The sequence below is a fragment of the Carassius carassius genome, chromosome 27 (assembly GCF_963082965.1).
Source record: "Carassius carassius chromosome 27, fCarCar2.1, whole genome shotgun sequence".
NCBI classification, from domain to species: domain Eukaryota; kingdom Metazoa; phylum Chordata; class Actinopteri; order Cypriniformes; family Cyprinidae; genus Carassius; species Carassius carassius.
In genome coordinates, this window is record NC_081781.1 from 10,447,811 (window position 1) to 10,463,026 (window position 15,216).

Here is a 15,216-nt window from a genome sequence, read left to right on the forward strand (position 1 = left end):
AGAAAAAAATGCTTACTCTAAGATTAACTTTTCAGGCTACACAGTGTACTCCGAGAACATGAACTTGTCATCTTATCCGAAGCCACACTGCATCAACCAATGATATCGTCCTTCTCCTTTTCCCTCTATCTCTCTTAACACACATGCATGACACATGCATAACCAAAACAGTGGTAACATGCTGTACAGAGGCTGTAAAGAAGTGCAAGCAAAACTCCCATAAGATTATAACTTTGAAGTAGGTCACCTGGTCACTCAACAAGCATTTTATTTAAAGTCTGAGCATTACCATCCAGATTTGTGTGTGATACAATGTGCATGCACGTGCAACACAGTGAGTGTACAGTATTTCTGTTTGTGTTTTTATCACATCAGCAGAAACAGGAAATCATGCGGCCCAAAAGTCAAGGCAGCAGGAACTAGGGGAGGGGGGTGAGAATTGCTGGTACAGCAGAAAACCCTATGAAGCACTCTCTGCTGTAGAGCTACTTTCTTTGTATCTTTTAAGGTCCGTTGAGACCCTCGTGAATTATACGTCCCTGGGGTGCAGGCCTTACTGTAAATGATCATCATACAGTGATCTTGCATGCGTTGTTATCTATTTTTTGCAGTAATGTATGTGGGGTGTTGGCTCTCCATACTTTGCCGAGCTCAGCAAAGTAGAATGCGAGTTTCCTTATACGCAAGTATTTCCGCACAGGCACACATGCACACACAGTAGTTTAGCTACTGGTCAGGAGATAAAGGCTGGGGGTCAGTTTTAATAGTACCTCTGGTGATGTTTAGTGGGCTAAAAGTTGAGGTTCGGGCAGTCATGTTTGCTCAAAATTAGTCACATAAACGGAGCATGTAATCCCTCCCTGTTCCATCCACTTTGTAGTGAATTCTGAATGAACAAGTTCATTTTCTATATAGTTATATCCATATTTTATATAAATAATGCACTATTATTTATCGTGCACAACCAATATATATTATTCTGTGTCATATTTAACATAATCCAAAGTTAGGGGACTATAATGCAGCTGCTAAATTTATTGAAAAAATGTATTTAATAATTAAATAAATCAGTAAATAAAAACAATATTTCTTTAAATATAAAATTGTTTTTAACTTAATACATTTAGCTTATTTTAATATTATATTTTATTTTATTTTATATATAATATTATATATAATATAATATAACATTGTTTAATTTTTTTAATGAACAATCAATAAAGGATAATAGGAAAATAATCATATTTTGACTGCACAGAAATCTTTAATAACGTGCAGGTTGCAATGTTGCTTAACAATTCCACTTAATAAGGGCTTTGTCTTCTTGACTTGTTTGGGACACATCCTGCTCTGTGTTTTTGCATTGTGCCATGTTTCTTCATCTCTCTCATGTGTAAATAATGTAAAACAGGCCTGCTTAATGAATAGTGGATGAGAGAGCGATTTCGGACACGTATTAGTGAACTTTGATTGCTAATTACCCGGTCTTAAACAACAATCCACTTCAACAGCAATTCATGAAATTCATGTAGGCATAGAATGAAATTGTAAAACCAAATGAAACACAGGCTTGCCCCTTGAGAAAGCTGCATTTTTGTGATCATAGCTAGAAAAGCCGCAGTGTATACACATTCTCAAACACACAAACACCCACAAAAATAAAACAGAACAGGGCCTTTTTTAAAATCCAGCCCAGATGTGCATAAGAGCGACAAATATTCGCATAGAGATGGAGCAAAAAACACTGATAAAGATGTTTTCAGTTACTCCCGAGAGCCACAGCAATGTGAGTATAATAATATTCTCATAATGAATTTGTTCATAGTGACTGTTAAAGTAAAAAATAAAGTCTTTTTTAAATTACTCAACATTTCCTGTATTCATCAGTAAATAATCCCAACAGTATCACGCATTACTGTGCATGTGAGAACTTTACAGAAACCCTTGAAACTGATTATTCACTGAAATGTCACAAGCTCTGTCTGCCATTTATAATGAGCTAAATATCGCAGCAGTAGTCTGCTAAATAAATCTTGCTTGTTCAATACATGCTGCTTGTATTTTGCAAGACAAACAGGTCCCTGGCACGATAAAGTGAGAACCAAATGCTGCAATGATTGAGAACAGATTTGTTGGAGCCATGAGAGTTCATTCTATTGCTTTACTGACCAAAAAAACCAAAAAACATCTCTGTTATAACATTTGGAAAAAATAATCTTGCTTATACTAGCAGACCTGTCTGGCAAAGACTTATGAATAAATAGATTCCTACTCTATCAATATGGCCAGGTTAACCTGGGACATTGAGGGACATAGTGTTCCAAAATTGGAGCTAAAAATATCACACGTGTGGCTGATGTCTGTGCAGTGTTGTTTATCTGTTGAGTCGGCTGTGGGTCTTTCATATTCCAAGAGAGATGCCAAAGAGGGTGTGGAGCAAGAGTTTGGACGTGTGGGAAGTGAGTTGAGCAGCCTAGCGAAGTACACGATAGACACACACTGAAAGGATTGTCACACGTGTGTGTGTGTATGTATTTTATGCATGTGAGGAGTTTACTCTGATGATGAACTTCAAATTCAAGGCCAGGTAAACACATGTCTCATGGATCTAATAGTTTCCCTTTTATCACCCTCCCTCTTTTACATTTCTAGACTTTGCATAGCTGGTGTAGTCTATCACCCTAAATAGCTGAGCCTTAGATGTGGTCCAGACAATTCTATCAGTCATTCTTTACCACCTGACAGGAAGGGCACATTTAGTACTTCCTGTGTAGAGAGAGTACATAATCTTCTTCACTGGATTGGTAAAATGCAGTTTTAAAACACTATACAGATGTACATCAGAATACATTGTCAATGAACAGGGTTTTATTATTATTATTACTTATCAATTAATATTTTAATATATTTATTAAGTACATTAATGGTGATATTGATATTTCCTTTATAGACATTTGACATGACTGTATACCAGTGTTGTTTTAATGTCATTGAGATAATATAGATTTTATGAATATTAATTATAATTTTTTTATTTTTGTATTTCCATTTTAATTTTAGTTAAAAGTTTATTAATTTTTTCATCTAGCTAATTATTTTGTATTTGCTTATATAGTTTTCTATTTTTTTATTTCTACTTTACTCTAGCAAACAGAATTAAATTAAAATGAGAAATGCTGAATGTAGCTAGCTGAAATTAAATGCTTTTTTATATTTTACTTTTTAATAAATTAAAATAAAATATAAAAGTAATTTAGTTCTAGGTTTTAGTTAACTATATATATACTATATATATAAAAAATGAAAGGAACTGGAGCATAATTATAATGTTTTGGAAAATAAATTAAAAAGTGGGTTTTAAGTCCTTCTTATTTTTAACACCACCCTTTCTTCCTTTTATTCTCGTTTCCATCTCCGGTGCATTTGTTTAGAGTTGAACGAATGGGATTTGACACATTCCTGTTAATGGGACTATCTGTACCCGAGATGCAAACAGTGTTGTCCTAAGATACTCCCTGTCACCTAATACTATCACTACAGGCATACTGCAGTGACGTCTCAATGAGAGTGGTTGCCAAGCTCTCGAATCAGAGTGAGCATGTTTATATGGATATTTGTGTTTGCAAACTATAAATACTTAGCGGAAATATGGGAAAATTGAAGTTAGGAGTGATTGTGTACATTTGCTGGACAGCACAGATGACACATACAAGGCTACAGTGAGGTCAGCTTTACAGCTGGTGTGAGTTTGTGTGTGCCTGTATATGAACGATGTGATTGGCTAAACAGAGTGGGATGGGAAGTCCCAGGATAAACAAGGAGATCTTTGAACATGCCACATTATGCAATGTGCACACAACACACACATACTTGGGTAGTCTTACATGCTTAAGATGCTTTGTACTGGTCATGTTTTGGAAACATTCGCTCCAATTATTAATTCTGTAAAACTCTGGAGGGAAAGGAATAAATATTTTCCATAGATTTGCATGCAGTTATGTAATTGTTTCTAGCTGGTTAGTCATGCATGACATTTGTGTGTTTTGTACTTTTAGCTACAGAAACTCTTATATTGTTGGCTGGGATGTACAGTATGAACCTCTGAAAGAACAGTAGAATAACTGAAGAACAGAAGACACCGAATGTGCTGTCAGAGAGATCTGGAGCCCCCTCCACATGCAGTTCACTACAGTTTTCAGTCAATTCATATACAAACTCTCTTTCATACACACACACCCTTTTGAATAAGATGCACACACACAAAAGGAGAGACGTCCTGTGCTCTTTGGAAAATGCACATTTTGGTTGTATGGAATGGAATGTTCTCTCCTTCTCTCCAGCAGTCAGGGGAGCTGGGAATGGGATGAGGCGAGAGTGGGAGGATCAGTGTGCTTGGACCTTGCGTGTGTGTGTGTGTGTGTGTGTGTGTGTGTGCCTGCATTTGTGCATAAACTGCCTTTCTCTTTACCTTTGCTGTGTCAGCAATGGTGTTCATCTAGTTAAAGAAATGAAAATGTTTGTTGATGAGAGGCTTTTTGATTTTATATATATATATATATATATATATATATATATATATATATATATATATATATATATATATCAGTGATGCGCGGGTCAGTGTATAAACAACCCGCACCTGACCGATGTTTTCAACTAATCCGCCCGCAACTCGGACCGCAAAAAAAGAAAAAGAAAATGTTGTACCCGACCCGCATTTTTTAAAAGTAGTAAATGCGTCGCCCCTTTATTTTCATTTAATTACTTAAATAGGCTATAGCCTACAGGATAATAAGCGTTATGACCGCACACATAAGGCTTGCCACAAAGAACCGGTTAAAGTAATGATTATGCTTGTGTCTAAATTAGCAAGGAGACATAATTGTTTAGTAATAAACTGGTGTTTTCTGTGTCGCTGCTAAGATGAAGTTGACGATGCGGACTGGCCATTAACGCCAGAGAAATGCACATTTCATATGGATTACATAATCAGAGAGTAGCCTATTTATTTTGATTTGAATATTTTAGTTTAAAAGTAGACATTTCAAGCTTTCTGTAATATATTGCCTATATTTCTTTTTAAACCCAACGACTAAAAGATTAAGACACTACCTTACCCAAAATATCACCCAAAGTTTACACCTATTTCAGAATCTGGAAAAATGACTGGGGCAAACTTGTTACTGCAGTCGGTAGAGCGATATGAATGTGTGTGATGTACGGCATGATAAATGTTCGTTCGTACTCTTTTTCATGGCCATTAACCTGACCGAACAGCGCACGCGTCAACAGTTTGATTGACGTACGACTCAGCCTATCGACTAAGGCTTTTATGGCTCTCCTCTGAACTATTGGGCATAAGTTAACAGTACGCCTATGGACGTATCCGTGTATTTATTAGGTAGGGTCGAATGAAAAAGCAGGACAGATGCTCAATTTGCGTGAGGCTGGACAAAGGATAAAATTGCTGTACAATGTAAAGCGGGACAGGTGGTCACTCTATTCGCGCCAGTTATTCAGCCAATATAGTGTAGGCCTATATATTTCAAATTGTGTATAGTACTATGTAAATTACAAAGGTTTAATTGGCATCTTTATTTCAAAGGACCCGACCGACCGCGACCCGAATATCTTTAAACATATTTTTGGATGACTCGTATCATAAATTGTGTTCTGAGGAAAACAAAGATTTTACAGGTATTGGAACAACATGGTGGTGATTTAATGAAAAAAAATTTCATTTCGTATCCCTTTAACACTGGTCTATTTATTTCTATCTGTTTATTTCTAAACTGCTCAAGTGCCCTGTTTTCTTCCCTCACAAACTCTCTCAAACTTGTTTTGTCTTTTTCTAACTGTCCTCTGCTCTGACCCTTCCCAAAAACATAAACTCTAGACTCTGAATGTTTTCTTTTCCTTTTGGTCACAAACATAAAAGCACACATGGACCAAATACTAAGAAAATCAGTACTTGGGCTTGCTAAGAAATAAGATCTATTCCTGCAGATTTCAGGAAATGTAACTTCTGTGTACACCCTCTCTCTCACACACACACACACACACACACACACACAGTCTGCATGTCATTGAAAGGCAACCGCAGTGAAATGTTTAGCTGCCAAACCTACATTCATACAATGGCCCTGGCTTGAGTTATTGCAGTAAGTGTGTGCCCCTGCTGCTGAAATAATGCTGGGTATGTGTGTGATGAAGAAGGGGTGGGGGAAGGACTTTTATGGGTCCTTATGAAGATGTGAATTGTGTTTTCTTATGTGGCATGGTGTAAGAGAAAGAGATTAGTTGCTTTTTCTACATTTACATGGAAAAATAAGACCTATGCTATTGGGCTGGTTGATATATAGTATATAATATTTATAATTAATATGTTCAGAATTAATTTTTCATCATATTATGTTGTGTACTAAAATATTTTCTTTTATTTTTCCTTTTTTGGCCATTAAAGAGTGTGTCAGTTGCATAGTCTTTTTTCACATCTGGTAAGAATGAGAGCATCAAGACAGATGTTTCACTACCATCTTGATTTAAACTTAATTTGCAAAAATGTCATTTTGATCTATTTATTTGAATCAACCAGATTCGAAACTATGATTTAATAATCACAGTGAATTAAAAATTTCACAGAAGTCTAATGTGATTTTTTTTTATGTATTAAGTACATAATATTAAGATATATGATGAATATTGTCAAAAATCTATCCTTCTTTTTTTCTGCTTTGTTATCCAACATTTACTTAGCTATTGCTCAGCCATAGTCTCAACATCAAAATTATGACAAGCCTACAGTTAGATTGTCTCAATATTTAAAATGTCCTCTTAATCAATATAATTTTCTCCCGTCTAACTCTTTCGTAGGGTTGGCAGGTTTATATCCCTGTGGTTTGGGTTTGGTTGATTTGTGGGCAAGTGCCTGCTGGTTACAGGTTTGTATAGTCACTGGCTTCCTGACATAACAAAAATTACCAGTCAGAGTGCAATAACATTCACAGAGAGCACCAGATAACGAAAACACATCTCTCAGAAGAAGAATGTGAGCCAAGCCATAGTTGCGTGTGTGTGCATTGCGTGTCTGCTGACATTGATGGATTGTTACCACATGTTGCTGACGGACAAAAAGGTCTCTGTGTTCCAGAGAGATTCTGTATGCAGCTGGGCGCTCAGTTAACAGCCTCCCCAACACACACACACACACACACACACACACACGTGTGCAGAGAGCTCATACGCATCATACTGACTACTAGACATTTACACAGAATGACACAAAATGTAAACACAACAGGTAAAAATTATATTGTTTTAGAGTTTGTAATTTTTTTGCATTAAAAGACCAAAAGATTGTTAGTATCACATTAGTTTCAGGCTGAAATGATGAGCTTTGCAGATTAAGGAAAGTGTGGGTATGTATTTTCTGACTGAGAGGATAATTATAGGGTTTACAGGGTGTGTGCACTACACTTGTGTATTTCATCATTTGTATGTATACTGTGTATGGATTGCTACATTTGAGCTGGGCGCTTCCTGCACAAAAATCTCATGTGGAGGGATATAAATCCAAACCCTTTTCTTTTTCTGCAAGCTATATTATATTTTATGGCAGGGCAAGGGCAGTAGAGTTGCTACAGGGTATGAGTCAGCTCTGAAAAGTGTTAACAACCACAAAGACACTGATACTCTGACAATCAAAACGCATGCCAAAACACTCAATAAACACTTATTAAGGTTTTCTCCTGGGGGCCTTACCTAGAACAGGAAAAGTTCAATTAAGAGAGGTATATGCATGGAAAGAAATGAGAAAATGTACTATATTTGATTTAATTGGCATAAGTTTGTTTTTGGTGTCATCGCCACAAGTTTGTTTAGAACCGCCAAGCCAGCAGAGGAAGAAAATTAATCCGTTTTAGTGACTTTATTCACAACATGCTGCTCCTTTGAGGTTTTATTCATACCCTTCTGCCTCTTTTCCCTCACACACACAAACATTATGTCATTAATCTCTTGAGAGACTTGGCACTGTAAACACCGGTATCCATGGTACCGCCCATCATAGCTCACCACACACATCTCGGGAGTCACGGGACGGGGTACTTAAGTTGAAAAATGTGCCCATCAACATGAACTATGTTTTTATGTCTGAGAGTTGTAAATAATAAGGCGCGGTATATATTAGAACATATATGATAATTTAAATATTTAGCATATATTGATGTCTGTATATCCTAGTGCATCTTTTTGCATTATTGAAGGGAGAGAAGATGTTTTAGAAATGTAACATCTCTGTTCTGCCAAGGTTACCAGCTGTAAAACGTTTCCTTTGCTAAGTTAGTATATTTACACGGCACAATGTGCTTTCTCAGCCTCTTGAGATCACATTGTACGTGTAATACACAATGACATCTATTTTCCACTTGTTTCCTATTCATTAGTGCTGAAAAGTACCTGCTCTTCAGATATTATAATTATGTTTGTGTCCTGTACGTTACATAAATTGCAGATAGATCGATAGATAGATAGATATACTTGTATCAAGTGATTATTTCCTGAATCATGTGATGGTATGATTAATAACCATCCGTATCTCTGCTCTCTGTCTGCTTTCTTTCTAGAACTCCATCAGGCATAACCTGTCCTTGCATAGCCGTTTTATCCGTGTACAGAATGAGGGGACTGGAAAGAGCTCGTGGTGGATGATCAATCCTGAAGGGGGGCGGGGAGGTAAAGCGCCAAGGCGACGTGCAGTCTCCATGGACAATGGTAACAAATACACCAAGACTGCACGTGGGCGTGCAGCCAAGAAAAAGGCAGCGCTGCAGGCTGCCCAGGAGGGTTCGCTGGAGAATGTTTCTGCTGGTGGTCTGTCCAAGTGGCCAGGAAGTCCCACTTCCCGGAGCAACGATGAATTGGAATCCTGTTGGACTGACTTCCGCTCACGAACTAACTCCAACGCTAGCACCGTTAGTGGACGCCTGTCACCTATCCTGGCCAATCCAGAGCTTGATGATGTTACAGATGGCCCACCCCTGTCTCCAATGCTCTACTCCAGCCCCAGCAGTCTTTCTCCCCCCTCGTCATCCTCATCAAACGCCAAAACGTGCCCTGCTGAACTTCCAGGGCTAGCTGACTTAACTGGCACAATGAATCTCAATGAGGCTGACAACCTAATGGTCGATCTGTTGGACAACATCGCCACAAAAGTGCAAGTAGTTCAAGGGTCTTCTGCATTCAGTTTTGGCTCCAAGAGCACCACATCACCCACAAGCTCCTCTTCATCCCAAACTGTGAGCAACAACACCGGAGGATTCAGTAACACCATTTTTGGTTCTACAGCAGGAGGCCTACGTCAGACGCCCATGCAGACCATCCAGGAAAACAAGCAAATGTCATTCTCTAGTGTTTCTTGTTTTGGGAACTCACTTCAGGAGCTGCTGAATTCTGATTCTCTGGTTACGCACAGTCATAGTGACGTCATGATGACGCAGTCCGACCCACTCATATCACAGGCCAGCGCTGCTGTCACCTCTCAAAACTCCCGTCTTCGCAATGGCCTCATGCTGCGTAATGATCCCATGATGTCATCCTTCAGTTCTGTGCTCAATGGGCGAAGCAGCCACCTCCAGAACAAGCAACAGGGGCCCAATGTCCAGGGTTCTTTGCGTTCCCTCTCCAACAACAGGGCGCAGAGTCTAGCTAACGATGCTAATAATTTAGTCTCTGCAAAACAGCACCTCCAGCCACAACCCTCCATGTTGATGACAGAGACTTCGCTTTACTCTGGCCTTAATGGAAGTAACGGGGTGGGGATCTGTCACCCCTCAGGAACAGATTGTTTTCCATCAGACTTGGACCTGGACATGTTTAACGGCAGTCTGGATTGCGATGTGGATTCCATAATTCGCTCAGAACTAATGGACTCTGATGGACTAGATTTTAACTTTGATGCACTGGTGCAAAACGCAGTTAGTCTGAATCCTGTGGTAAACTTCACTGGGACGAAGCAATCCAATCAAAGTTGGGTGCCTGGCTGACGGCAGTCACTTAGGTAAGCCAAAATATGCAGTCATACAATGGCTGTCCATGACATGGAGAAACAAAAAGGCAATTTGATAAAAGACTAACAAATTTCAGTTCGATTTCAGGAAATAAATATTTTAATAGAGGCCATTCAAATAGGACAAAGGCAGGATGTAGAACAGTAGAATGGAAATAAGGTCTAGAGACACTGTTTTTTAAGCATCTTTCAACTTGAGCACTGCGTTTTTGGAATGCTGTGTCAATGTGTGAGATGCTGCAAAGACCCGACACACAAGCACACTGGTCAAAGCTGTCTGTGTACCATATGTTTACATAGAAAAACCAACGGAAAAGTACTGCAGTGGAATGCAAAATCACTTTTTGTTTGAATGGCCCCTTATACTGCACAGGATGCGTTTTGTTTTTCTTATTACATTTCTTATTAGTCTTACTTACTTTTCCTTCTCTCTATCTAAGCTCAGAACTGCAGAGATAACAACAAACAACAGAATGACAACTACAAAGAAATATCTGTCTGCAGCAAGCACTGGACGATATGCCTGTTTACTGGTCCATCTGACTACAACATCCTGATGATGTTTACCTTCTGTTCAGCAGACCGAGACTATAACAAAAGACTGCCCATTGGAGAAACAAACAAACAGCGAACTCACAGATCATTATGCAAGATTATGCAATGTTTGAAATTATCCTTTGTTTAGTGGTGATGTAATCTAAAAAGAAATTTAAAGAGGTCTGTTGTAGCTTTTCTGTCATAAACATAGTTTCCTTGGCTTGGGTCTCTCTCTGCTTTTCCTAACATTTTTGTTAAATGATTGGCTACTTCTGTCATCCTCTAAGCACTAACTGTGTAGTCACTGATCGATATAGAGGTGGATACTTAACCTGAAAAATTACAGAGCTCAGGTGGAGTAATGTAGCTGGACACCGTGCACTTCAGCCATTGCTTTCATTTTTAATTCACTGTTACCATTCAGTAGTTAGTCTAGTTCCAAATCTGAACTATAGTTGCCTCATAATAATACTTAAGTAATAAATTTTTTGTGATTGAATATAACCATATAAGAAGTAATTAATTTGTGTGTACTTTCTGTAACTGTACAAAAAAGTGGTAAAATTTAAAGCGTAGCAGGTGGATGCAACTTATTTAGCCAGCAAAGTTATATTTGGACTTCTTGCATATAAATGTAGCCAAATGTAATTAATAAGTAAATATTAACTTTCTTCGTGGACTTTCCATGCCATACCAGGTGCTAAATAATCAGTGTTGAGCCCTGTCCTATTATTAAGGCCATCAGTGTTTCCCTGGCCACAAGGACATAGTATAATTTGATTAGCATTAGCATTCAGCATCATGGCAGCATTAAATGATGGATGGGCCTTTCCTCTGGAGGCCATCTTTACTGAGCAAAAACAATAAGCTATCTTTTATATATTTGCCAAATTACTTGAAAATGTAGGAGATGCTGGCAGCCAAAATCACAAAACACACAGTGAAATTGGGGACTTTTCTGTCCCTGTATGCAAAATGCATCACTATTGCTCAGGGGAGAGTGGGGTCTCTATTACAACATCAGGGCCTCGTCTTGAATTAACTGCAACCTGGCTGTACACAATTTCAAACATGTTTTATGGACATTTGTACATGAACAACAGTCTTCTGAAGTAAGGAGATGAAGCAACAGGAATCAATCCTGTGTTATTGTCAGTTTCTTGATGTCTTTTTGGGGGGTTCACTTTATTAAACTTTTTGTTTGTTTGTTTGTTCAGTTGTGCTCAACTATTAACACAAACCATGATAAAATCCTAATGTTCTGTGTTTCCCTACACTGCATACATCCTTGTATGCATGCATGTTAATGTACATATGCATCGAGTGCAATGCATATATATGTATACATCCTGCCATACTTATGAAATTTAGTGTTAATTCAGATATACCTTCCTAAGTCCATGTGTTGAACAAAATAATGTAGTTATTAATTGGGCAGGTGGACAGACATGGCTTACAGCAGGTGTGTCAAAAGAGACATTACTGTATGCATTTAACTCTTAATGCACACTACATGCATTTAATAAATGAATAAAGCTGCACTGATAACCAATAATGTGGTAAAACAAAAGCAGAGCAGATTAAATTTACTATTTCACATATCTTTTGATTATATGCTTGCAAATTTGGTAATTAGGGAATATTAATCAAACATCATTGACAAGAAAAGATAAGTTTAGATGTAAGAACATGCAATGATGTAAATGAAATTGTTTATCTGTCCTAATGTAGGTAAAAAGTCAAATCTAGTACAAAATACTGATATAATAAATGAATGCATAATTTAAGCCATATGTTTGACACACCTGCTTTACTCTCAAGATTCCACAACCTAAAGCTTTTGCTTTCATCATATTCAATTGTCAAACTCAAATTGTATTTAATGATATCCAGTACGCAATGAATTGGTAAACTGCCCCTACAATACATCTGAACCTTGTAAATTATTTCACAGACAATATTTTTATTGTCTGAAAAATTGCCTTGCCTGTATTCTTACACCTCTTTCACTAGAAAAATAAACACCATCAAATTCTTGTTTTTCCAGATGACTGACACAGATAAAGATACAATTCTTCCCATTTACAACCAGTTGAGCATCCTCAAACAATACAGGTTTTGTTTACTTCACCCATCATAATCAGCAAATACCGCTATTTCCACATTTTCCCACCTTGAGCATATTCTTCTTCTCTCACCTCCTTCTGCTTATTACGTTTGATCTTTTACTTCTCTACTAGATGTTTGTGAGTATTTTTCCTGTGTACTCCATTTTGAATTGTAATCTAGTTTGTATAAGAAATGTTGCGCATGTAAATAAAGCTTGGTTGAGCTATACAGTATGCCTCTGCTGTTGTTCTAAGTTAATTTAAAATTCAATCCATTTAAACCTTAAACAAGTCCCAACAAGAAGACTTTCCATCAACTATGCTATGGCTTATGTTCAGTGACCTCTTAAAACAGCAGTCACTTTGGCAAAAGACTACGATCTTTGAAAATAAATACATTTTTCAGGTGTTCCAATAAACCTTGGATCATTCCCTTGTGAAGTTATGGTGCACAGATAATATATATTCTATTGTGCACTGCAGAAATATATATATATATATATATATAGTAAAGCCTCATTTAAACCTGATTAATTTGACTTTGGTACACCTTAATGTACTCTCCAAGTGTCAGGTACAAGGTTTAATGTCAATAAAGTTGTCAGCATCTCTTCTCTACATACTAATATAAGAGTTCACAAACTTACAAGTGACATAAAATGCTCGACAGCCAATAGACAGTGTTGACTCTCCCTCCCTGTCAGGGCCATAAGAAATGTCTGGAATTCCCCACCTGTCCTATTGAAACACAGATGCACTCACACCCAAAGTTCAAGGATTGTTATATAACTCTACAGGCAATTTTGTTTTACCAATACTATGGATCTGAGGTCTGTGTATTTATGGGTGTATTCAAGGTGTGATGTTTGCTGTGGGAACAATATTCTGAGTCAGAAAACAAATCTAAATAAAAATAAAACTGCTAAAAACAACTTTTGGTAACTGAAATAAAATAAAACAATAGATTAAAAAATGAGGAAATGCTGCCTTGGCAAAAATGTGAAATAAATCATTTTAAGTACTAAAGCTGCTGAAGTACTAAAATGACAAAAGTAAAAAATAAAAATTAAGCTAAAAAGAAATATAAAAAATCTATATATATAAATACTATAATAATATAAAAATTACAAAATAATTCCAGTAAGACCTCATAATAACAATGCATGCCATGGTATCAGTGTGCTTTGAAGAGAAAAATTAGTCAAAATGTGTCTTAATAGCACAGCATCATGCTTTATGATATTTCTGTCTCATTCACATGTGAGCACATCAGTATATCTATGATGACAGATAAGTGCAATTAGGTGTGTAAAGCATGAGGTATTATTATTATGGTGCATTTGTGTGTAAACTACAAATAAAGTGCTTTAAATTGGCAAATGGATGAATATAGTGTGTATCACAGGCGTGCTATGGATGCCTCCACCTCTGACTCCTCGGGTGAGGCCAGACCTGTCAGTGCTGCGGTCTGACCACTCAAAAGCTATGTGAGGAGAGACTGATGACATGGGGATTGGAGAACTAGGCTGTGGTGTGAAGATGTCATTGCTGAAGGGATAGTGTGACATGGTAAAAGAGTGACAGAGACACAAAAAGAGAGAGAGAGAGAGCCAGTGTGAGGGATCTCAGGTTTACTATCCATTAGGCAGAAGAATACAATCTGCCTCAAAGCAGTGTGACGTAACTGAAAACACCATTAGGCCTTGTCACACACTACACGTACAGTTCACCAGCAGGACAAAGGCATGTATACACTCAGCATTTAGAGCAGGGATGGGACAGGATAGTCAGCTAGTCATCTAACAACTAATGAGCTAATTAGTGATTAGTAAAGATGACTTGTTTTTCTTCTTTAGTGCTTATTTGGGCACATATGTTTCAAGGCATTAAACACAAGAAGAAAAACACAGTCCAACATTTGGAAGAAAAGCGCTGAGCAAATTACTACAAGGTGGAAAGGGGTTTGTTCAATGCCGAAAGATAAAGATTACATCTCTGCATTAAGCCAAAATTTAGAGCAATGCTGCTATTTACTGTCAATCTTCAAATGAATGCTGTACAATTTTCACAGTTTTTCTATCATTGCATAATTTGTTTTGTGAGAACTATGATAGTGTTGTGAAATAAAGGGTACAGTTCCTATTAAAAGGTTGCACTCAAAATCCACACAATATACAGTATCATGTGCAGCGCTGTGATCAGTGAGAACCTGAAATCAATGCAGACAGAGAAATCCTTAAGTGAAGGACACATCAATCTACTCAATCAGCTGTGCATTACCTTGCTCTTTTCAACCAACAGAGGCCTGATCTAATTGCACAGCTCAAGATCCTTTGAATCTGTGGTAATCCTATCTTCAGTCACTGGTAGTCTCATTTAACAACTGTATCTAGTACACTTGAACCAGTCACAGGGACTTCACTCCTGCTTAGTATGTCCCCTCTTCTAGTGCTGCATCTCACACAGAAGTAAAGAATGTTTATTATGGTCTAGCAACAATTTATA

The 15,216-nt window shown here is 37.5% G+C and overlaps 1 protein-coding gene across 3 annotated transcripts in view; it reads left to right on the top strand.

The window, feature by feature from the left end:
- foxo3b (forkhead box O3b) overlaps nt 1-10,561 on the top strand; it is a 30,630-nt gene extending 20,069 nt beyond the window's left edge. For 2 of the 3 annotated variants that reach the window (XM_059512598.1, XM_059512600.1), the window contains exons 3-4: nt 8,625-10,057; nt 10,507-10,561. In XM_059512598.1, the coding sequence (XP_059368581.1) occupies nt 8,625-10,043 (1,419 nt within the window). In that variant the 3' untranslated portion in view covers nt 10,044-10,057; nt 10,507-10,561. The remainder of the gene's footprint in view (nt 1-8,624; nt 10,058-10,506) is intronic. The other variant, XM_059512599.1, reaches the window with a different exon arrangement.
- The last annotated feature ends 4,655 nt before the right edge of the window (nt 10,562-15,216 follow it).